This window comes from Hippichthys cyanospilos, chromosome 3, assembly GCF_059441005.1.
Source record: "Hippichthys cyanospilos isolate Australia breed blue-spotted pipefish chromosome 3, RoL_Hcya_1.0, whole genome shotgun sequence".
NCBI classification, from domain to species: Eukaryota; Metazoa; Chordata; class Actinopteri; order Syngnathiformes; family Syngnathidae; genus Hippichthys; species Hippichthys cyanospilos.
Window position 1 is genome coordinate 880,506 of NC_142371.1, and position 24,231 is coordinate 904,736.

General features: G+C 36.6%; 1 protein-coding gene and 1 non-coding gene across 2 annotated transcripts; one reads left to right on the plus strand and one right to left on the minus strand.

The window, feature by feature from the left end:
• Positions 1–479: 479 nt before the first annotated feature.
• On the minus strand, positions 480–23,780 carry rorc (RAR-related orphan receptor C). The gene is made up of 13 exons (XM_088410679.1): positions 23,509–23,780; positions 23,342–23,420; positions 20,159–20,185; positions 9,930–10,015; positions 9,644–9,785; positions 7,749–8,084; positions 6,135–6,236; positions 5,697–5,818; positions 3,989–4,121; positions 3,818–3,925; positions 3,638–3,748; positions 2,599–2,708; positions 480–2,423 (listed from the first exon to the last, which is right to left on the minus strand). Exons 2-13 carry the CDS (start codon positions 23,391–23,393, stop codon positions 2,253–2,255), a joined length of 1,500 nt encoding a protein of 499 aa, XP_088266805.1. The 5' UTR covers positions 23,394–23,420; positions 23,509–23,780; the 3' UTR covers positions 480–2,252.
• On the plus strand, positions 21,645–21,726 carry trnas-uga (transfer RNA serine (anticodon UGA)). Its single transcript has one exon. It is a non-coding gene; the product is annotated as a tRNA-Ser (tRNA).
• Positions 23,781–24,231: the final 451 nt, after the last annotated feature.

The following is a 24,231-nucleotide window of genomic DNA, read 5'->3' on the forward strand; positions in this document are numbered from 1 at the left end:
ATATATATATATATATATATATATATATATATATATATATATATATATATATATATATATATATATATATATATATATATATATATATATATATATATATATATATATATATATATATATATATATATATATATATATATATATATATATATATATACACATTATGCGTTTTCACACTGCAGTAAGTTAACACTTTTTAACTCATTGATAGTATTTGCATTGTTCATTATAACACAAATTTTATAACAGCAACATTTCCTAAGAACAAGCATAAAAAAAATACAACTAAACCATTAATGCACATTGTTATATTTTAAAGAATAAATTGCCCTTCATAGTTAGAGAAAAGAACACAGCATGAAAAAGTGCTAAGCTGTATTAGTTATTAGTTGCCAAGGTAACCCCGTAATGGTTCGTTTCAAAAACCGCTTACTGCAGATATAAAGCAGCTGCGTGATGTGTCATGCCCATCTTAATCATATCCTACTGACTCACAGCCTTTTTTTTTTTTTTTATCCTTCTTCCAATTGGCCTAGCAGCCTTTGTTTTGTCTGGATGACAACATTTGCAAGAGAACACTTACGTCTTTTGTTGAATCCAATGCAAAGTCTGTGATAGTCAGAGCTAAGCTGCCAACAAATACTACACACTTGTCCGCAGTTTGCAATTCTTCAAGGGCCACGAGAGCATCGAGTCGTCCTTGTTTCAACATTTTCAACATTTTTATATCTAGTTACAGAGAAGTGGTTGACACATTTCCTTACACTTGCAGTGTCAGCAATGTGCTCATCCCATGTCGAAAGGATTTCATCTTCACATGTTTGATCCAAGTGCTGCAATAGTCTACATTTAATGCCAGAAGCGATTGAAGCCCAAGCTTTGTTTTCAATGCAAGAATCATCGAGTTCAAGTGACATATTTGCATGAATACATCTGCGTGACAACATTCTGAGCACCATGTTGAATATGCTGCCGGAAGGTCGATAGGCTGTTCTAGACAAAATAGTCACTCTACGGTGATGAAAACAAATCGGTAACTGGATCGCATAATACTGCAAGCTGACACAATTTTAAAACGTACATTATTCAGAAATAACATTAACCAAGAAAAGTCTGGAATAATTAAAAATAGATTAGAAGTTAAAATATTCAATTATCTGAGATTTGACTGACTCTTATTTTTCCACAATATAAAAATAGATTTGTTCAAAAAATATATATATGTACACCCAGACAAACTTGCGGGATCCAACTCCTATCAATGATAAAAATGCTCAGATTGTATCATCACAGTATGAAAAGTATCATTTTCTTTTAATCAGGACTTACAGTATATGCACTGTGTATGTCCAGTAGGGCCTGACCAATAATTCTTCATTGGCTCTTTTAAATGTTATAATTAAAGGAAATGCCAACCTAAAAATGTTCTTTCCAATAAAATATGTGACCGCACAGTCTAAACACGTTTGCAATTGCTCAACTTCACTTTTTCTTGAGGTGAATTAGAAGACATCTGATTTTTTGCTGTAATGCACTCAGATGCCACAAGATGGTGCCGTACCTCTAGCTAAAAAGGAAGTAGCAACTGGTAGAAAATGTTTGGATTATAAATCTCGACCAAACTTTGTGTTAATGTTTTATCTTAATGTTGTCTCGTGTTTTCCAGTTTCCACCCCAACCCACCTGGTTCAAATGATTAGCTTATTAGCTTTACAGGAGCTTGAAAATGATCTTAATCATTTGAATTCAGGTGTGTTTGAGAGAGAGGATTTGAAAACATGCAGGATACCAGCCCTCGAGGACTGGAATTCGACATTTGTGTCTTAAAGGAACGCAGTTTAGCCTTGGTTGTTAGCAGAGGTATCAGTGTCTTTGCTGCATATGTAGGATTTTACTTTGAAAAGCCAAATCAAATCATGTTAGCCATTTTTGAAAGTAACGTCATTACATGAATTTGATGACGGCATCAGCCGCTACTATTTGCAGAAATATGAGAACAACAAGCGGTTTGCATGTGCGCGTCACAGTTCTGAGGTTCTGTGTTGGAATCCTGGCTCTGGATTTCCTGCGCTGTGTTTTCTATCTGCTTCTTTGGATTTCCTCTAGATTATTCCAGCCTCTTCCCACATCCTAAAAATATGTACGTAACGTAATTTTAAGATTCTAAGTTGTTCATATTTGGTACCCTGATCCAGATACTGAATTTGCATATTTTTAGATTTCATTAAGTGTGTATGCGGGCTTAGGTATCATCAGTGTGAAGCCCCCGGCTGCATCATCAATTCTGCCTCAGAAGCAAACAGCTCCTTGTAGAGTGGAGGAAAAAGAGAGTGGGCGGTGAGCGGGTAGCGCTGACTGAACCAGCGCAGCTTCTCCATGTGCAGACAGCACAGTGAACGCAACACGGACATCCTCTGGTACAGCTAAAAAAAAAAAAAAAAAAAACTTGATGAGCACATTACACAATCTTATATTTGGCCTTCTTTTCAACTCCATTTTAGACACATTAACTGGTTTGGTTAGCTAGTTTGCACCCCTAACTTTGAACTTTAACCCTAACCCGATCTTAAAACCCAAACCTGGTGCTCTTTGGTGTACCTTATGCATTAGGCTGTCCCGGTTGTCTCTGTGTAGGATGTGTGCGAGACCTAACTCCACGCTCCTTTGCACTCTCTGCACCCGCCCTCTGTCTTCCAGACAGGGACGATCTGCATAAGAAGAAAAATGATCATAAAAATTCTTTGCTCCAAGTGGTTTGCAGTGTATCGGTAAATTAATATCTCTCTGACTTTGTCATTCAAAATTAAGTATTATTATCTTTTTACTTATATGGATATTGAGGTAAAGAGTTGAAATGCATCTCCATTTTTCTCCATTTTTTGGCATTGCTTTTTTTTACATTTCTGTTTCCAGGTTAAAGAAGAAAAAATAAATGTATGGTTTTCAAATATAATAAAAATCAAACTTTGATCACATTTTTTGTGGGGATAGTGTTTTTTTTCTTTCCCCCTTTTCAACATTGTCACTTTGGGTGCTGTCGTGATATGGGTTTTTTTGGCTGTTGTGCATTTTTGGCAGTAAAAAATACAGATTATCCATTAAACAGCTGAATAATAAAAAATATAAACTGTATAGTGAATAAAATAGCATTGTTTTCCTCACAATGCATTTCAATATATGCCACTTACAGTATATGCAGATATTCACTAATCACTGTCCAGCTTGGAACCGCTTCCCTTATTCTATACATGCTATGTTTGTGTTCTGTTTCTGGATCATCCATGACTGAAATTCAATTAAAAAAAAAAACCTTAAAAAGGGTCTTACGAAGGCATGTTTGACAATAATCAGTTCAGATACAGACACATCCACATAACCATAACCATGGTGAAGAGTGAAGTATCATGCTTGGTGAATAAAAAGTAATAATTAATAATAATTAATAAATAATAAGTAATCATTAATAAGGTGTTTCACATTGATTGCAATGACGGCACTAATACTTCTGCACTCCACACTATATGCGCCATACACGAGACTTATATTTTATACAGTATACTTCTGCATTTGAACTTCCCAATCATATCAAATAAAGTCTCCAGATGTATTAATGCCCGAAATAAACAGAGTATCCTACCTGCATTAATCAAGACCAACGCGCTGAAGAGAGCCACCTGCTGATCGGTGAGCTTTAAAGCACACACGCTGTGAGCAAAGTCAAACACTGCCGCTATTAAGTCGCCACATGCTGCAAGACAAAAGCAGTGCGGTGTCATCGAGCGGACCGAAGAATACAGTTGGCGTCGAGAGGCCTCACCCAAAGACTTGAAGACTTCGGTTCCTGCAAATTTGCCATCAAAGAAGACGGTTTTGTTCTCCGTGTTGAAGAAGCGACTCATCCTCACCAGAACCACCTCCATAGAACCTGAGGCAAAAGTAAGACTCAGAAAGTCGCTTTGAGACTTGAAGTAAGGGAAAGTGAACTCACCCGTCTTGAGGAGGGCGATCTGGTCGTTCTGAGTGAGCAGACGGAATCCGGGGATGTGTTTGGCAAACTCCACCACGTACTGCACGGCATCCGTCAGACGAATGGCACAGTGCTGCCACATCTCATCCACTGACTAGAGTCAACAATACCAAGGCTCACTTTTCAGTCATTAGGATAGAATAGATAGCTTTGATTGTCTTAATGTGCTTGCATTCATATCTGGCAGTTCGTGCTGGGCTGCTCGTACGCATTTAGCAAAATTAGATTTGCTAAATTAGTGATACATTTTAACATGCTCGTTCCTGATGAACTCAGCCCAGTATACAATAGACACCTAATAGACAATAAAAATGAATATATGAATACAACCAAAGTTATTGTGCTGGTAACTTTAGTTAGTGAAGATTACACAAAACTTCCAACATACTTATCAGCTACTTTGTTATGTTTTAGTTAGTTAGTTAGTTAGTTAGTTGGATTACACAAAAACTACAGAACATATTTGTCATTTTTATTATGGGATTGCCCTACTAGTCAGTGAGTGACTGAGTTAGTTATTTAGTTAATAGGATTGAACAATACCTATAGAACATAGTAATACTTATTAACTTACTAGGAATTTTTGGTCAATCATAACATATTAAAAATGACTGACAAAAATGTTCCTTTGGGAATGTGCAATTCTCTTCACTTACTAACCTAACTGACTAACTAAACTGTTTTTGGTCAATTTCAACATATCAAAAATAAGTAATTACTAACTAGTAGTTAGTTAGTTAGTTAGTTAGTTAGTTAGTTAGTTAGTTAGTTAGTTGGATTACACAAAAACTACAGAACACATTTGCCATTTTTATCATGGCATTGCCCTACTAGTCAGTGAGTGAGTGAGTGAGTGAGTTAGTTATTTAGTTAATAGGATTGAACAATACCTATAGAACATACTAATTACTTATTTTTGATATGTTGAAATTGACCAAAAACAGTTTACTTAGTTAGGTTAGCAAATTAAAAGAATTGCACATTCCCAAAGGAACATTTTTATCTGTCATTTTTAATATGTTATGATTGACCAAAAAAATTCTAGTAAGTTAATAAGTCTACACTACCTATGGATTTTTTTTATGTTGTGATTGACCCTAAATTAATAGTTGTATTAGTTTATAGAGATATGCAGGCAACAGCAAGGAGTTTAGTAAATCAGATTTTTATAATAGTGTGGCAAGTAACCTTAAGGTCTGAAGTTATGTATTGATTACGATGATTTCTCTTCAGCAAGAAAGTATAAAGGAAGGTAGGTAAACCGTGAAAGTTATTAAGGTAAAAGGTATTGGATGATTCATTTAGTTGAATTCCCCTAAAAAAAGAGAGGAGATTTGCACAAATTTGAGGCATTTTCTGATATGGTGTGAATTGTGCAATCCAAACCTGAATTAGTAGTATTTGAGTGACCCCCATAAACCAGAAAATGGTCTGATAACAAACAAGGAGGTAAGCACCAGTATATTCAATAGTTGGGCTTCTTGTTTTAGAAAGTCAGAGGGGAAGAAGAGGAGGCCAACAAACTGAAAAGCATATTTTGAAGTTTCCTGTTTTCTTGATCAAACAGAACGGTCGCTGTGGGTTCTAGCATTCTGAAAGGCAGCGTCTTGTTTTCAGAGAGTCCGTCACGTGAACATGCGAAGGGAGGCGGGGAGTGGGAAGTAGTTACTTTGCTCTGGTACGCTTGGATCTCCTCCCTGCTGAACATTTTCCACTTGAGGGCCTGAAGCTCCTCTGCTCGGTACTGGCAGGTGTCTTTGTTGGAGCGCACGATGCTGTCACACAGCTCATCTGGAGAAATAGGAAAAGTAATTAGAAATTTCATATGGACAATATTGCCTTGACCGTTGATTCCTAAATGTGTTATGCTTGTTACGACTGTAAAAGCATTACATTTCAATACTTTGGACTGGAACCCGAATCCAGAGCTTTAGATTGCTCGACCACACTACCGTATGAGAAACACGGGTTCACAAATCAAACTTGAGTTGTAAGAAATAATCTGATTTTAAAACGCCAAAGCTTCAGGAGGAATTTGGCATTGAGCTCAAAATGTTGACATCCCCCAGGCAGGAGAACATTCCTACTTGTTGTCCTTTCAGTTTACCTATATTGCGCACAGAATGAGGATAGGGCCCACGAGGATCTTCTGGTGGATTATAGGGATGAATCGCCATCGGCTCATGTGAGGACTGTCTGGATTCCAATCCTAATGTGGGGGAAATAGAGAATGTTAAGACAATGATTGTTCAGAATCACCCCCTATGAGCCACTACCTGGTGACATTGCCATTTTGAATGCTGTTTGAACGTGAAGTGAGTATACTGCAGGTGCCCTCAAAGTCTGCCACAATGCATTTTGAAATGTAGTGAACAATAATGTTTACTAGAAAAACGATGTATCATGATTGTGCAAATACAGAATACTAAGTCTAGTCATACTCATTTCACAACAGGCAGATAAAGGCTATGATAGGCTAACAAATACCGTAACTGTTGAGGTGTGACATTTTAAAGCGAGTGTTTAAAAACAATTGTTGCAGAAACACATGTAGACAGACATTATAACAATATTCACCAACGTACACTCTTTATCCTCTATCGCGGTGGTTTTCAAATGGGGTTACGGGTACCCTGGCGGTATTTGAAGGAACCAGATTTTTAATGAAATAAAACAAACAAACATGCAAAAATCATGTAAGTAATTAAACGTTTTAGGAAAATATAAGTTTAGAAAACAAATGTTCAGTAGGTTATTTTAAAACACCCACGTTCTCCCCTATACTAGAATGGGTCAACCCAAATTGTCCCGTGCCACCTCTCATTTCCTGTCAATTTAATGATTCATTTTTGTAAACAGATCTCTACTATGTTGTCAAAAGAGGACACTTAAAGTCGAATATTTTTCTGTGGACAAATATTTATTTATAATTACTGTATTTCTTTTTCATAACAGTTCTGACAATTCATGTTTATAATTATTTGTGGACAAATATTTATTAATAATTAATGATTCATTTTTTGAGAGCAGATCTCTACTGTAATCCCAAAATAGAACACTTTCTTTTAAGTCTTTTTTTTTTTTTAACCTAAAAATGCTTTGCACTGGTTAAGGGGTACTTGGCCGAAAAAATATTTCACAGAGGATACATCAATGAAAGAAGATTGAGAACCACTGCTCTATTGAATACGACTAATATACAGCAGCTTGAGTAGTGACGGTCTCCATGTACTGTATAACGGAATGCCTGCATTATACTGCCTCCTAGTGGCCAATGTGTGCACACCAGAACTAAAACGTACAATTGCAATGAATTTATGATGTGCAAGCTGTTTCAGTATGTAATTACAATTTAACTGCCGTTGCAATATTTTATAATGTACAATATTATTCTGTAGTGTTATTTTCCTTGATTATCAAACATACACTAAAGAGAAAAGTTGTTGTTGTTTTTTTTAACCACTCAACTTTAAATGATACAGTGATTGGTGTTTTGTTCAATATTTATTAGGGAATATAAACAAGCTGACATTAACCCAGGATAATGTGAGCATGCGACGCCAATGACATAATTAATGTCGTGCGTGAGTAGTGTTTGAGAATTGTTCTTTGTTTGACCTCAACAATATGGCTACAATATTAAAATTCCTAGACACAGGTTATGAGAGAATAGAAACAAAATTATTTCTAACATTGACAAACAATAGAATATGGGCAGTACCTCTAACATCAGGGTGTCCGTTGTGGGCTCTGGACGAGGGCGACACGCCGGAGCTTCTGTAGATCATATCGGACACTTGTGGCTGGTTTGGGGAGTACAGCAGGTAGGGGTGAACATCAGAAGTGAACGGCAGCAGCTCGGACTCGCCATTGTAGGAGCAGGCTGACGTCATGGGCTGAAGTATCTGCTGGGAACTGTCTTGGCGCTCCTTGGTGTGGTAGGGGAAGCCCGATTGGGCATCCACCTGGAGCTGCTGCTGTTGTTGCTGTCGGTGCCGCTCCACCTCAGCGATGAGAGAGTCTCGCTGGCGCTTGGACATCCGACCAAACTTCACAGCTGAAGGGGGCCGTAACGTTACACTCATGTAAACAATTTCAGTGAACTACTGTTAATGGCAGAGTGTGCACTCCAGAATTATCCCTGCTAGATCAAAACCCCCATTAGAGACCACATCTTTGTCAATACAGTGCTACACTCCCCATACAATTTAAACACATTTAAAGTGTATACAATATACATTTCACTTCACAGTATCCCTCGCTGTCAAGAAACGCAAGACTGTCAAAACACATCATTTTAAGGAAATAAAAAGAAGTTTCACTTGCACGGTTCAAATCCAAATTAGCCGAAAGGATGATTCAAATGTTCTTGGATATTTGTGACTTTTAATTCAAAGATATTTACTTACGTTACCCATTTTTGTTCATTTAAACACATTTACTTATGTAGCTATTTTAAGCAGGAAAAAGTTAATATTTCGCCAATAATTAATTTCGGTCTAAAACTAATTTGATGACTAAATATTTCTCATGTGCCCTTAATACCTTTAATAATAAATATTTCCACTTGCTTTTGATTGAAAAAAGGACATCACATGTGCTCAAAGTTCAGGTAACAACCAATCAAGACTCATCTGTTTTCTTGGTTTGGTCATGTGACACTTACAAGCTGAGCTGCGATTGGTTGTTACCTGAGCCCTGAGCACATGATGTCGTTCTACGTTGAGAGAAAATGGCAAAATATGTTTTTTAAGGTAATATTATAGATAATACTATATATAATTATCAAAAATAATTATCAACAAAATGTTCAAAACTTTATTGCAGTTTTTTTCTGTAAAATTGACACATAACACAAAGTAGAATTAACCCTCTTTAGGTAGGCGTTGCAGATTTGCAACAATGAAATTAAAATGACCTAACAATTCCACATGAATATTTTATGAACCATTTTCTGCTCCGGCGTAAAAAAATGTAGTAAAACTTGGTTTATAGTTAAACACCAAAAAGTTAAACCTTATAATAAAGAAAGGCCAATGTTAACTAACGTATTAAGTGAAACACCACAGAAAAGCTAACAAAATGATCAACGTTGTTTCAATATGCTACCTTAAAAAGGAAGTCAAATAAAAAGCTTTTTAAAAAAAATACATACATGCAACCCCAAGTTTAAACAAGTATTCTGATTAGTATTGCATGTGTAGATATTATTTAATAAACCAAAAAATCCACCATCATTCAGAGTCGAGCATTTTGCCACTTGCTATCGACTGAAAATCCCATCACAATTGCTGAGGGCTAAGCTCGCGTTTTATGAATTTGGTCATGTGACATTCTCAAGCTATTTATGGAGCTTAGCGGGGGACCTTCTCTACCTCTTTTTCTTGTTTCTTAATTACAAAACATTTACTTTAACTGCACAGAGTGTTGCCCAACATACTGGGCAACACTCTGTGTAGTTAAAGTAAATCCACAACTCTGAAATCAGGCTTGTCTGTACTATGCTCTATACTGTTTAAAAAAAAAAGAGCCAAAAACAAAAAACCTATCACTTGAAATGTTGTAAATTCAGAGGAAGTACGTGGTTGAGTCTGTCAGCATGCTTGGGCACCTCACCGTCTCTGCTCATGCCCTGGGCTAAGCACTTCTGCAGACGGCAGTGCTGACAGCGATTGCGGCTGGACCGGTCGATGGTACAATTACTCTGCCTGGAACAGGAGTAGGACACTGTAGGCAGCTGGCTACGCCGGAAAAATCCCTGAAGAATGAAACGTTTGGCAACAAAGGAAGAGCGGTTAGCATCGCTGCATCAAACCATGTAATCTGTGGTTTACTATTATAATAGGAAGACAATATTTTTTAACAAATCAAAAAAACATTTTTCATAGAAGGTGTGTCTCACCTTGCAGCCTTCACATGTAATGACTCCATAATGCACTCCAGAGGACTTATCACCGCAAATCTTGCAAGGGATAACTTCAATCTGAGCTGAATAGACAACAAAAAGCTTTTTAAAACATATTTCTAAACAGCAGCAATTAAACTACATGATCGCATCACAATTCAATTAAAAATCATGCACAATACTATATAATGTGAAAAAAATGCTGGCGATTGAAGAGCGGAAAACATTTATTTGTTCTTAGGTGTGATTGGGTGCGTGAGTGATTCTGTGTGCCCTGCGATTGGCTGGAACCAGTTCAGGGTGCCCCCCCCGCCTTCTGCCCACAGTCAACTGGGATAGGCACCAGCAGGCACTTACAGTATGAGGATAAGCAGCTCTAGGAAAGCATGGATGGATGGATAACAAGTGCAAGGTTTTAATGCAATTTGAATGGATTATGGAATATTTTGCCAAAGCTTTTAAACAATGTAAATCCTAAAAAAATGCCAATCAATTTTGATACTGTATAAATAAATAAGTGAACAAATACACAAAGAAATAGTCAATTAGTGATAGACAGATAATCAGCTAGTCAAAATGCTGAATATCAGCCTTTTTTTTCAAATTTGACACCTTATAATAGATCCATTTAAAACTGTGTTAACTTCAGGGGAGTATTTATTAAACTTTCTCCTACAGTAACTTAATACGAGGTTCTGCTGACCATAGGAACATTCTACACTTTTTGTATTTAGATTTGTTTGAATTGAAAACAAAGATGAGTGAAAATTTGACATTTCTGTTATTTTGAATTTTTGAAGAGCTTCAGTAAACATAAAAGACTACTGTATAAGATACTATTTATTTGTTTCGGTTTTAATTTTACTTAAGACATGCTGATGATAGCAGGAGTGGGAACTCAGAACCTTCTGTCAGAATTTTGAAACAAAGATGACAGTTTTCTACAATTAATTAAAAAAAAAAAACCATTTGAAAGCCACTCACTAAACATATTCCTAAAGACATTTCAACATAGTTATGGTTTGGAGTATGTCATGTTTAAATTTTGACGCCAATATCTTTGCTTGTACTGAAAATCAGACATTCGTTATCAGCCTCCTTCACTACTAATAATTGGTATTGGTTCTGAAAAATCTCTATCCAGTCTATCTCGAAAATCAATTGTGTATAAAGAAGAAACATCTATAGCACTTATAGCACACACATTTGACTGTATTCTTTTCTAAATCACACTTAATGCCAGATTACATTTAAAACGATTTATTGTTTGGAAAGCACTAAGTAGAAAATACATTAAAAAAAAAGTTTCGGGTAAAATGCCCAAATATTTATTTCCTAATTAGAGTTTGGAAATAAAATAGGAAATGTCAAACTAAACTACTAATATGTATGTTTTGGTATTACTCTGAACGTAAGATTTTTTTTTTCCTTCCAAAGCTCAAATTTGAATTCCCACAGAGAAATGGCACTGTACTTCCCCTTGAACATTAACTGATGTGAAGGGAGAAGATAGTTTCCATCTCATAACCACTAATATTGACAAAAAAAATGTAGAAAATACCCTCAAATAGAGACGGGTGCCTTGTTAAGGAGAATTTGTTCAACTAGAGAGAGGCGACGAGTGTGGAGGTGTGAAACCTCAAAAGTCTTTTCAAGTGGTTGTCTGGATTCTCATGTCGTGTTCTCATTCTCAGCCGAATCCTTCTCTGTATCGCTCATAAAGGACATGGCTGCCAGTAATGCTCCCTCGCTCCATCAATGCCAGTAATGACCATCCCCCCCAACCCCAAAACACTCCTGAACTGGATTAACGCTTGTGCATGTTTTTTTCTTTTTGTTGCATTAATAGACCCACAAAATGCCGTTAGTTAGTTAAACGAAGTGAAATATTCTCTTGTCTTGGCAACAAAGACGCCATGTATTGGCAGTACCAGTGACGGTACAACAGGAAACACAGTGTGCAGCCTCGTCTGACATTAAATAACATTTTTTTTTTTTCAAATCTATTCTGATTGACACTTGTCTTCCTCCGGCGAATGCAAGTAAAGGCAAGCGTTTCTTGATTTGCCTTCTGTCTGTCAAACTGTGTCAGGTTGTCAATGTGTTAGTGTGTCAGTGTGTGCCCTTCTTTCTTGGTGCCATATTTATCACCCCAAGGAACCAACAGAGCTATAAAGAAAAATCATTTCACTAAAAGGGGCTATTTCGAGTTTTTGAATTCTTTCGAGTGTCATGCTAAAGTTATGAAAGCATTTGATGCCACAGCAGCAAACAAATTCTGCTTGGTTTCAAAATTCCACTTTTAACTACAGAACATTTAGATTAAAGGGACATACATAACTATACATGTAATGCCACATCGCATTTGGCTAAAGGAAGAATCTCGGTTAGTAATTGTGCCTTTTGCTATGCTAAATAATATGCTAAACTAGCTTAATTAACTAGCTAAATGCCACACACTCGTTGCTATTACTAATTCTTCTTTTCTTCGACTTAATGTATTTACTGTCTAATTTCTCTTCGTCGTTGGCGAATACTTTTGGTGCATTGCCAACATCATTGCTAGCATGATAAATAAGGTCTTTAGCCAGCTAATGCGGGCCTTCAGCATGCTAAAAAGGTGACACTGACGCTAATGACAAAAGAAACTACAAGAAATGGAGGAAGAGGTAGAAAAAGAACAAAAGTGTGCCTGTGTTGTTATCATAGACTTGGATATGAATCAAGATCAATAGTCTCCTCCCTACCCTGATGCCAGAGGTGAGCCATCTTACATAGCTATGGTTTTCTATAACTGTTACCAGTGTGTGTTTTATGCTAGACCCCCTGTATGGAGTAATGAAAGCCTCTCAAAGAATGAACTTCACTTTTTAGTCTACTTTCTTTTGGTGGTTGGCGGATACATTCGGTGCATTACCACCATCTTTGCTAGCCAGCTAATGAAGGCCTTTAGCATGCTAAAGAAGGTGGCGCTCGCAGTAATGCCAAAAGTGATATAAATAGGCCCATCACAGCTAAAGCCAGAGGGCAGCCATATTATGTCGGATTTTGGTCATTTCTTTGCACCCCACCTTTTTAAAACACTGTTACCAGGTATTTTACACTCGGCTTTCTGTATGGAATGACGACAGCTTCGCTTTTTGTATCGACCAATTAGAATGTAGTATTCCAGTCAAATGAATTGTCACTGCCCGAGGTTCGGTTTACGAAGCGAATTTTGTCCCTACGGTCATTGCTTTCGTTTAATTACTGATACAACTTACAAATCTTTGAGTAGCACTCAAATATAATCCTTGAAAAGAAAATTTCAAATCACATTCTTACTAATGAAATGTGCATGAGTCCCAGACCTATTGGTATAACTATATGTATGTATAACACAATAGCTTTTTTTCCGGGGAGACAAAAAATTATGTGAAAACCACACAAAGAAATCAGTGTATTGAAGTAAGTCCTGCTTAGAGAGTGGCAATGTAAAACGGGCGCAGATGGCTTGTCTTCTTTCCGCAGCAACAGGCATTGCTAGTCCATTCATTGTTATGTCCGTAGTTTTAAAAGGTCGACTGTGGTCAATGACACACAACGAAATTGCAGAGTGATGACAAAACGTGTTGGAAGCTGCAGGATGAGCCAAGAGAAGGAAAGCAGGGTCGCTGCTTTTTCGCAATTTCAGTCGTGATTGTGAACCTCAAAACAACAGGAAATCCACCTGACCCACAACCTTTCACTGTTCACGCATTTGCAATCATGTACCGCATAAAAGACTTCCAGAAAATATACAAGCAAGTTATAGACCTGATTTTTTTTTTTTTTAATGCATAAGAATCAGATCATCTCAAGTGAAGTCAAATGCTGTTTTGTGAGATCTGTCTAAGCTCCACTTAAAGTTTTATTTTGGCACTTTGAATGATGCGGAGCACACAGAAAGACTCCAGTTTTTGTCTGTCTAGGGTTGTCTGGTGGTTTCTAACAAAAGCTTTGCTAGGTGTTTCTTTTCCTCTAGAGGTGCACTTTGTCTCACTAAAACATAATGTCAGACTTAATTAGATTTTACCTGCATTGTTTGTTCCGTAGCCTTTAAATAAAATATATTAAAAAGGAAGGAACTGAAATCTTATAGGTAAGATGATATCATGTTCAAAACTTTTGCACAACTTTCTGTTGGTTTGCTTGCACGTGTGCTTGTGTGCATGGGGGGGGGCATCGGGTTAGGTGGGCAAAACTGCTTCAGACAAAAATCACCTGTCAGCAGTCTGTGCTGCACACTGTAAATGGACAAAAAAACCTCAACTTTCCTGTGACGGAAGTTTGTCTTTGGTAAGAGTATTTAAAAAAAAAATACACCCACACACTCACACACTAACATGTATGTGTGTGTATGTATGTGTGTCTTTCATATATATATATATATATATATATATATATATATATATATATATATATATATATATATATATATATATATATATATATATATATATATATATATATATATATATATATATATATATATATATATATATATATATATATATATATATATATACACACACACACACGCACACAGTTTGTATGTGTGTGTTTGTGGTGTCATTCGTGTGTAATGTTTATTAATTGTTTACTAATTATTAATTACTGTTGGTCAGCTGACCCCTTAAAATAAAACCAATCTTATTGACTGATCTTAAGTACTTGAAAGTGTCGGTCCTTTTCTGCTGTGAGATTCTTTCCGCGCATTTCAGTTTTATTTGAAAGTACAACTTCGCCCAGTGCAACCAACCTGTGTGTATTGTTTCATGTGTATGGCTCAATATTTTGAATTTTTTTATATGAAACAAGAGTGGATCATTGAGGTAAAGAAAAAAAAAAATGAGATCGACAGGACAGGCTTTTTGAAGATCAGGGATTGACCAGAAAAATGTGATTAGTGCGACCTTTTTTGACAGCTTCTTATTATAATTAATAAACGTTACATTCTCTCAAGTTAAACAAAAGGTTGTTTAAAAAAAATGTTAAAAATGGAATTCAAGTCATCTAATTTAATTAAATTTAAAGCCCAGTTACAAACATTTTTTTAATGGAAAGAAATCAATGTTAAAACATAATTATAAAAAACTTTTTAAAATTTTGCATTACCTATTCATATGTGGTACCAGTATTTTTTTAAATAATTCTAAAATAATTAACTTTAGGAACTATTTTCTTTTTCGAAGTGCTTTTGTAAGGCTTTGTGAAATTAGATTTGGCTTAATTTTGCAACAGTTGAAATAACTGTTTTTAGCACTCGTCTTTTTAAGTTGTTTTTTGCACCAAGTGAAGGCTTTGACTGTTGGTTTTATGTTGAAATGGGAAAGGAATTCTAATCTATTTTAAGCGCAGTGATAATGTTTGTTCCCATTATATTGAATATGAGAGCTCCCAACATCACCTAGAAAATACATCATCACATGAAATGATGTAGAACACTCTCCTTTGAAGTGTAAGATCACTTTGGATAGTGGTTGATTTTGACATTCAGAAGCGCGTATGAATAAGCTCCAATCTTCATCATTTGTCTTATTTTTGGAAAAAATGTGTCACCTGCCAGACGGCGCGCTTTGATGTGAACACTTTGATAGAGACACTGCAGCGTAACAGAGGAAACCCTTTCAGATAAACATACTATAGAAATCTACGCAGAGGAGTCCCCCAAATGCAGGAAAGCATCACAATTCCATTTTTCTTTTTTCCTTCTCTGCACATTATTAAGATATTTCATCACTCATAAAATATTGACTTTTGGAATATTATCACCATTTCCTCTATGAGAATGGGCGGACAGACCTTGAGGAGCAAACTAATTCTGAATCAGCAAAGATATTACTGCTCACTTTTCAATGACCCTGTCGAAGAGTTACTCATTTTACAATATGTATTATTGTTGTTCTAGATGTTGCAATGTTGAGGCATCATACTGAGAGATGTTTCAAATCATTTGGTTAGCTCACTTACCAAAAAAAAGTCAAAATATTCAACACCTTTCAGTATAATGCACAGTCCAACACCATGACCACAATTATTTTAGAAGATGTTAAACAATAACTTACTTTGAATACAACTTTTGTTTTGGAGTCACAGTTGCGTGGGCGTCCCTAATTAGGTGCCTAGGAATATGTGTAAGGCCATGTATGTAGCTTAAGTATTTGCGCTAACAATACTAATTTGATATTATACATATGGCTAAAATTGAGGGTAAATATATTGTACAATCAAGTCATTTTAACAATTAAATATCTTTTATTTTGAGCCGTGCAGCTAAAAATAGCCGCTCTCACCGATAAAACATACATCTGCTTGCTGGATATAACTAATAAAAAAACAGAGAACGAGAAACATAGTACAGCATCTCCCAAATGTTTGGAAACACCCTCTAAGTCCATGTTTTTTTTCAGAGTTTAAAAAAAAAGAAACACTGAATGATAGATTACTTGGAGCCACCTTAATAATTGGTGAACATTTAAAACCATAATTTATTCTTTTAACATTTTTGTTTTATTAATATTATACTTTTTTTTTTAACTTTCAATAAATTCCGGTCCTATACACTCTTTAAGTCATCAATATTCGGAAGAAATAATGACGGAAATATTTTGTAAACAAAAAAAAAAATGTTAACCCCAACAGAATGTTTTATAATTTAGATTCAAAGTAGGTACTTTTTTTTCCAGATAACAACGTTGTACATCATGCTATTCTCTCTGTCAGTTTTGTGAGATCGGCTGTTGCTTTATAACCTGAATGACTTTTGAGTTTGCAGCTCTGCATTAGCAAGAGTTAATATCTTGAATGTCTTCACCAAGGACCATTAGAATTTGAAGGTGCTTCTAAACTTGAAAAGTCTCAAAAATGAGCTGGATAGCATTAAAAAAAACATTCGAAGGATTGAAGATTAAACAGAAATTAAGAGTAGATTACAATTTGGTTGTCGTATCTGATAAGCGTTCAATAACCCAAACAGTCCGTGTGGTTTGATTTGACGGGATAAGAAAAGGCCTTCTCAAAACTGCTGCGTACCCAATCAGCAGCCAAGTAGCCACCCAATCTACTGATTATTTAATCAAATCTTACATTTCACATCCGCCTGCCCACACACACACTAACTACAAAAGAATTATATGCCTACCTCGCATCATCTTCACTACTGCACTTGTTGCAGACGTTTGTCCCACTTTCACAAGCTCACTTTTCCTCACCCCGAGTCTTGTCGGGTGCCACCTCTTTATTGAGTGAGACAGGTTGTCTACATGTCGTGGCCTCAGCGAACATCATTCGCGAGAGTGTGCGTGTGTGTTTGTGTGTGGGGGGGTGCCTTCCTTGTCCGTGTGAGGGAGCAAAGATAACGAAATGGGACTGTCCCCCAAATCTTTTCAAAAAAGGGACTTTTTTCCTCAAAGCTTTGTTGTTGCTGATCTTTACCCCACTCACACTTGCAATTGCTTTTATCTCTGCGGCTTCACTCAGATTCTTATTTGAGGGAAAAAAAGTGACACATTCTTAAAAAAGACTACCCTACACAGACGTGAAACAACGCTATCTAACCAAAGCACATACTTCAAATGCGTACCAATTTCATGAGACTACCTAATTTTGACTTAACTTCTCAAAAGAAAATATATTTCCGCAACTGGTCTCACTGAACGGTTTTGGTTCCGAATATCTTAAGATCATGACCATTTAACATAAACTTGGTGAGGGCTCTAAGGTCTGCAAACTTGGCTCAATTAGTGGAGCCCAGGTTGCAAAACAAACATGGTAAATAGGCATTGATTGGTTGATTGATTGATCAATCAATTGATCATTTGATTGATTGATTGATTGATTGATTGATTGATTGATTGATTGATTGATTGATTGATTGATTGATTGACTGACTTAGTTGTTATGCTGCAAGTTAGGGAGTTGTTAAGTGAAGTCAACCCTAAATAGGAATACTTTCCATTAAAGTTTAAAATTAGGACCAACGTAAAAAAAAGTCGACCAAGTCATGTAAGTCTAAATTGGTTGACTAAAAATATTCATCTTAAAACTCCCTCTGGAACTATTATTGTGCCACGGTTTTCTACACAAAAATTTGTTGCAGACACATGCAGTGTTGCAATGACGACAGAGTAGACACAACCTTGGGCTCATTTCCAATTAAAAAAAAAGAGTGTTTTTTATTACACAGTGGAAAAGGCATACCACCAGTAATTAAGGGAAAAAAAAGACATGTGCAGAGACCGCCTTCAAATATGGCCCCATTACTTGTCTTGCTGCACTACCTAGTGGCAAAATGGCTCATGCTATCTGTGTGCTTAAAAACGTCTTATTTAGTAGTCAGCAGGATTTCATTAGACAGAGACAATAATAGCACATGGAGCTTCCTCAAATACAGGAAAGAGTTTCCCAAAAAGCACTATGGCTTTATTATCCAAGAATAAAACCTGTCACTAAAAACCATCTATATTATCTCGGTTTTAGGAGTTCAAATATGAACTAGTAAAGGGCAGTCAAAGCAGGCAAGAAAAAGAAGAAGCCCCGGAAGTCATTAACCGCATGGTGGCTAATAAGCAGGTCGCCTCTCAAATTTACTCATGGGTTATTTTTGAAGCATCCTCTGTGACTTTAGGAATGCTCCCACATGTGTAATGTAGATATTACAGTAAATATGCGTGATCAAAATGGTACTCTTTGTTGACCTTAGATAGTAATCAGTAGCACACTAATGCTAATTGTGAATGCTAACAGTTAGCCTAGGCACATTTTGTTGATGTCTAAAAATTCTCATATATAGAATATGATAAATAATGAGTAGTCTTAGCCACTCATTAATTCTTAGAAGATTATATTTTTAAAAATCAACTCAGGTTTACTATCAGTAGATTATTTAAAAAAAATGAGGGGGGTGGAGGGTGATTACTTGATGGAATAATTGACAGGATAATTGATTTAAAAAAATAATTCATTCGTGAATGACACATTACATTCATTAGTGAAACATTAATTTGTGAAACTATGCTTTTACCACATTCCTTAAAGATCTTTTAAGCATTTTTCAAATCCGTTTTAATTTACTGTCTTACTAATTCCAGAAAGCTACTTATGATACACAAGTTATTTCCTTTGCCTTTAAATGTCTTTAAATCTTTTGTTTGTATATGTGTTTAAATGTTGTCAATGCACATTCTTGCTGTAATTTTGAGGAGTTTTGCCTTTGAATGTCTTTGTCTAATTTTTTTTAGTTCATCCATGGAATTATAGCTACAAAAATAGATCATAATAATAGATACTGGGGTTTTTTATGTTTTTTTTGGGGGGGGTGATTTCAATATCGGATTGAGACACTGCTAAAAATGACGGAGTTTGATTGTATATTTTGATGTTTAAATAAAATGTTTACTTTTTACAGAAAACATCAACAAAATAAATAGCTTGAAGCAAACACGCTTGGCCTCTTACTTGGAGAAATGGGCAAGCCAGAGATGGCAAACAGTTGTAAAGGACTACTTTTTGTGTGCTACTGTGTGTTTTAAGTGTGTGGCGGGTTCTAGAATGTCATGACTGCACGTGCGTTTGGAAAATATCCCTCATGTTCACTGTACACAACACTTGCTATTGATATTAGGAAGGAAGTATGACAAGCACCTGGATGATAACTACACTAAGACTCAAGCTCATTTCAGTCCAAAATTCGTATTCATTTTGCAGCTGTACAGAAATCGCCTGATATAAATAAAAGTTTTTTCGTTTGTTTTTTTTACCATTGCCCCACCTGACACAGTTGGTGTGGTGAAGGATACTACGGTGCATGTCGCGTCTCGACTTTCATAGCGCATCCAGCTGTGTTGTGGCAGAGTACGTTCAACTTACAAAGTTGTTACACAATGGAGATGCTATCACTGTGTTGAGCAAGGCTGCTGCTGCTGATGCCTGCGTGTGTCGGGAGGCTTGCCGCACAGGTGCAGCAGACGCGCACGCTATGTCGCTAATGGCTCAACTCCAACCCACGCCACATTGTGCGCCTGTGTCGTTATTTTCAGTGAAGTTTGAAGCAGGTGCAATTGATAACTTCCCTACCTAAGACGTTAACCACATTGCATGCAAAAATATCTAGCACAAGCACCAGCAATGTCTTTACCACACGCATGCACGCATACTGTACACTCAGGCAAACACACACACACACACACACACATAGTTGCACTTACTCAAATGAGTCTTCTTGGACACAGCTCCTGAGAAAGAAAACACAGTTAGTTTACTAAACATTTTAACACTTTAAATTCTCCATTGGCTTATTGGTGAGCTTCAACATGATCACATTCACACAACATGCACATTACGTAATTGTATTTATGTGAGCCTCAAGTGAGGCTTTAGATTTAACAGTCAATTCTGCTTTTTGGAGATTCTCGTTAATGTGCAAAGCAAATATGAGCTATAAAATGAAGAGATTTCATGATTGGAAAGTGAAATGACTTAGAAATTGCAAACATTATGCGATCAAACAGGTGAGCCGCCATGTTTGCAATGCACACAATCTGCAGGCTATACTGTGAGTCTTTTATTTTGAGTTGATTTTGGAATACATATTAATATAATAGTGAGTCACAGATTCTCAAAGCTTCTGGTGATACCTGAGCTCCCTCTAGTGGTATGCAAATATATGAGCAACCAAGTACAGCTCAGTTGTATTTCACTTAACCCCTGAGGTAAATGTTGACCTCCTAACTTGGGCTTTTCAATGTTTTTCATGTGTGATATAAAAGGAAAAGCATACAAAAAACACTAATAGGCTGAAATATAGCCAGGCTGTCAAAACATGTCGACTTTCAATATGCCATCTTGCTGTCCCTTCTAAATGCTTGCAAACGGGAGGTCATGAGGTACACCCCGCAGATATCAGCCCATTTCAGGCTGATTGACTTCTGCCTAGACAATGTGTGTGCCTTTGCTGTGGGTGTGTTTCATGACTGACACGGAACGTCCCTGCGGGGGTAAAATCGGGAGTTGGGATGTGCGTTGTAACTCATTTAACGCACCCCAGCACATGGCCTCGTGTTACCAGATTAATCCGTTCCGCGGTTGGGGTCATAAGGCGAATTCGTCGTATGATGGGCAATCCAAACCTATGTTAAATAGCCAATGCGTTTAGAACCCCAGGTAAAAACATCAAATTTGTACATACTGTATATATAAAAAATTGGTACCAAAATATATATAATATACATGTATTCAATCAAAAATAATAAGTAAAATAAATAAGTAAATAAATAGGTGTAATTACCTAAAAACGCCTGTAGATGGAGACGAAACAACATTAATACAGACAACCCCCTAGGGTCATGACAGTTGCAAAACAGGAAAATGTCATGAAGGAGGGATGAAAAAACACACATTGCAACATGAAAATAACGTTATAATATAATAACGTAATATAACGTTATTTTTGGTCATTTCAAACCAAATTTATTGTATATCATGATCACGATTAAAATTTGATTGATTGTGCAGCCCTAAAACAGTATATATATATATATATATATATATATATATATATATATATATATATATATATATATATATATATATATATATATATATATATATATTTATATATATATATATATATATATATATATATATATATATAAAAAAAATCCGAGAGACTCTTTTCAGGTAGGCCTTTGTGTAGCTGCGATGGCTGAGTGGTTAAAGCGTTGGACTTGAAATCCAATGGGATCTTCCCGCGCAGGTTCGAACCCTGCTCGCAGCGCTTCCTTATACATGTACAACAGCTTTTGTTTCTCAATGAGATTAACAATTTACAATTGTTTACAATTAACATCTGCAATCAATATGACATCAAACATGACAGTTACTTTCAATCATAGCAACACTGAGCATCTCTAAACGTTACTGAAATTTAAAATCATTTGATTTATTCCGTTTGAATGAAAAAAATGGCTAAATATTACACACTGTCCCTTTAAATACAAAACGTAATTGATTAGTGTACTTAAGTACTTGATTACCTAAAGTAATTGATTACCTGGGTGCTTGATTAATTAAGTATCAGCCATTTTTAGACCTCTCTTAAGCCTCTCTGAAATCAACTTCTTGGGTACTGATTCATATGCAGAGCAGCCAGTTTTATCCACGCTCTAATTAGCTTTAATAATTATGTGAAGCCATCAATCGTGAGTTTGGAATACTTCTTTACTTGGACAAAACAGACGAGTTGCACATTTCAGCTCAATACTGAGGGCACCGGCATTAAGAGAGGAGACAAGAACAGTCGAGATGAAATAGCAGCCACAACAGCCACCAAAACCATCAGTCACCTAAAAAAAGAGCCCCCTCAGCATTATGAAATACTCAAACGCTGCTTTCACCAGATTAAATAAACATCACTCCCCTTGCACAATTAACACGTGGTAAAGAAACCCTTAACTGTAACAAAAATGTTTATTGATCTAATCCACAGGTCTTTTCTTCTTTGGGTATGAGAGTTACCACATGGCTTCCCCCACCTCTCATTTAATCACGTCATTGCACTTTTCATATAGGAAAGCTGAAGAACCACACTCACCACACATACATCGAAGAGACCCACAAAACTAACTTAAAAACTTCCCTACTATGATTCAATGGAACCTCTCAAGTCATACACACAATTTGAGGTGTGTGAATAAATCAAAACACTTCAATTCACCAAGCATCAGAGGAATTAACGTGTCACTTGACACTTTTAAAAACATTTTTTTTGAATTACGAACGTACTGGATTAAACCGTTCCACTAGATGTTCCACTGTAAAAAAAATGTGTTCATTATTCCCATTACCCATTAACAAGTCATGGTTTTAATATGGTAGATAAAATTGTCCTGGTCAAGTTTGCACAGCAACAGGGCAAATCTGCAGGAACAGGAAGCCTCTCCTCATTTTTTAGCGGCGCTCGGAATAGAAAGCCATTGAGCAAAAACAGAAGCAAAATGAGGGCTAATCCCCACGGATTACTCCAGATTACTGCCATTTTTAACCCACTCACACAAAGCGAGTAGATGTGTTAGTAGGATGAAGAAGGCTCCAATGAAGATGAGACGAAATCAGAGGTTAAGGAAGCTACAAGATGTGTCCACCTCACCTGCAAACCAAAATGAGCAGAAGAAACAGAAGACGCATGGATAGATTTAAACCCCCAGGTGGTTAAATTTGGTTTTTAGTCTTGCTGCTTTCTGTCATTGTTACGTGCTAGTGGTGGTAATCATGGATTAATTAAATTAGGTAAATCCTTATTGAAGGTCCATTTGCTAGATGCATGGCCCGCCTTTGGAAATACAGTGCTAAAAGGAGTTTTAAAAAAATCACCCCCAAAAAAACAAATGTACCTTTTTTGATAGCGTTGTCGGCAGGGGGCGCGTCACATTGATCATAATCCATCACCTTCCTCTATAACACCTGTCAGGCCTGCGCATGCGCACAAACAAGTCCAGTTGGCGATCCTTTCGTGAAATAAACATGACTAAATAAAACCCCAACTCGCGGGGGTTGGTACCTGTTGTTTTAGCGCCCAGGCCTCCGCAGACGTTTCAAAACACGCGCTGCCATTTGCCGACCACTTCCTGTCGTCACGGCAAGTTCCGGACCGCGGTGGCCATACTTTGGACCAGCCTTCCACTTGCCTCGGGTTGCTTTCGTGTTGGAAACAATCGTGTAATTCCACCCGAGGCGGCAAGACGGAGGACGTGGAGCGCGGTGGTGGCGCGGCTGGTCGGACCGGCGGCCCGTGGTGTGGACGAGTCAGTCCCCTCCCTCTCCTCCCTCGGGTGCTTCCAAGTGCGCTCTCGCGGTCCCGAGCAAGCGTGACTCGAGTTACGTCACCGACTGTTACGTAATAGCAGCAGGTCAGGTTCTGTTTGGGAAATATAATCCCACGTTGCTTGGATGGCTCAATAATCCAAAATGGAAGTTAAATATGATGTTTGAGTCAAAGTTTTAATAAGAATATATATATATATATATATATATATATATATATATATATATATATATATATATATATATATATATATATATGAAATCAGAAATGTGTTTATTACCATGAATGTCGGTTTCAATAGTGTAAAAGAGTTACTGGAACTATTCCAAAGTTTTGACCCCTTCATAAGGTAACCAAAAGATTAGAAACACACAATAATAAATGCAGTCATTCATACACCACAGCAAACTGTTTCTCAGCTGATTTTGTTTTAATGCGAAAAAAAAAGTGGATAAGAAC

Bases quoted from the DNA above. Each gene is read 5' to 3' on its own strand.
- rorc (XM_088410679.1), bottom strand. From the start codon at position 23,393: ATGGATTATGATCAATGTGACGCGCCCCCTGCCGACAACGCTATCAAA. The intron at 4,122-5,696 runs GTAACTACTTCC...TGTTGACTCTAG, and splicing joins TCCAAGCGTACCAGAGCAAA to TCAGTGGATGAGATGTGGCA. The intron at 3,926-3,988 runs GTGAGTTCACTT...CTTTTGCCTCAG, and splicing joins GATCGCCCTCCTCAAGACGG to GTTCTATGGAGGTGGTTCTG.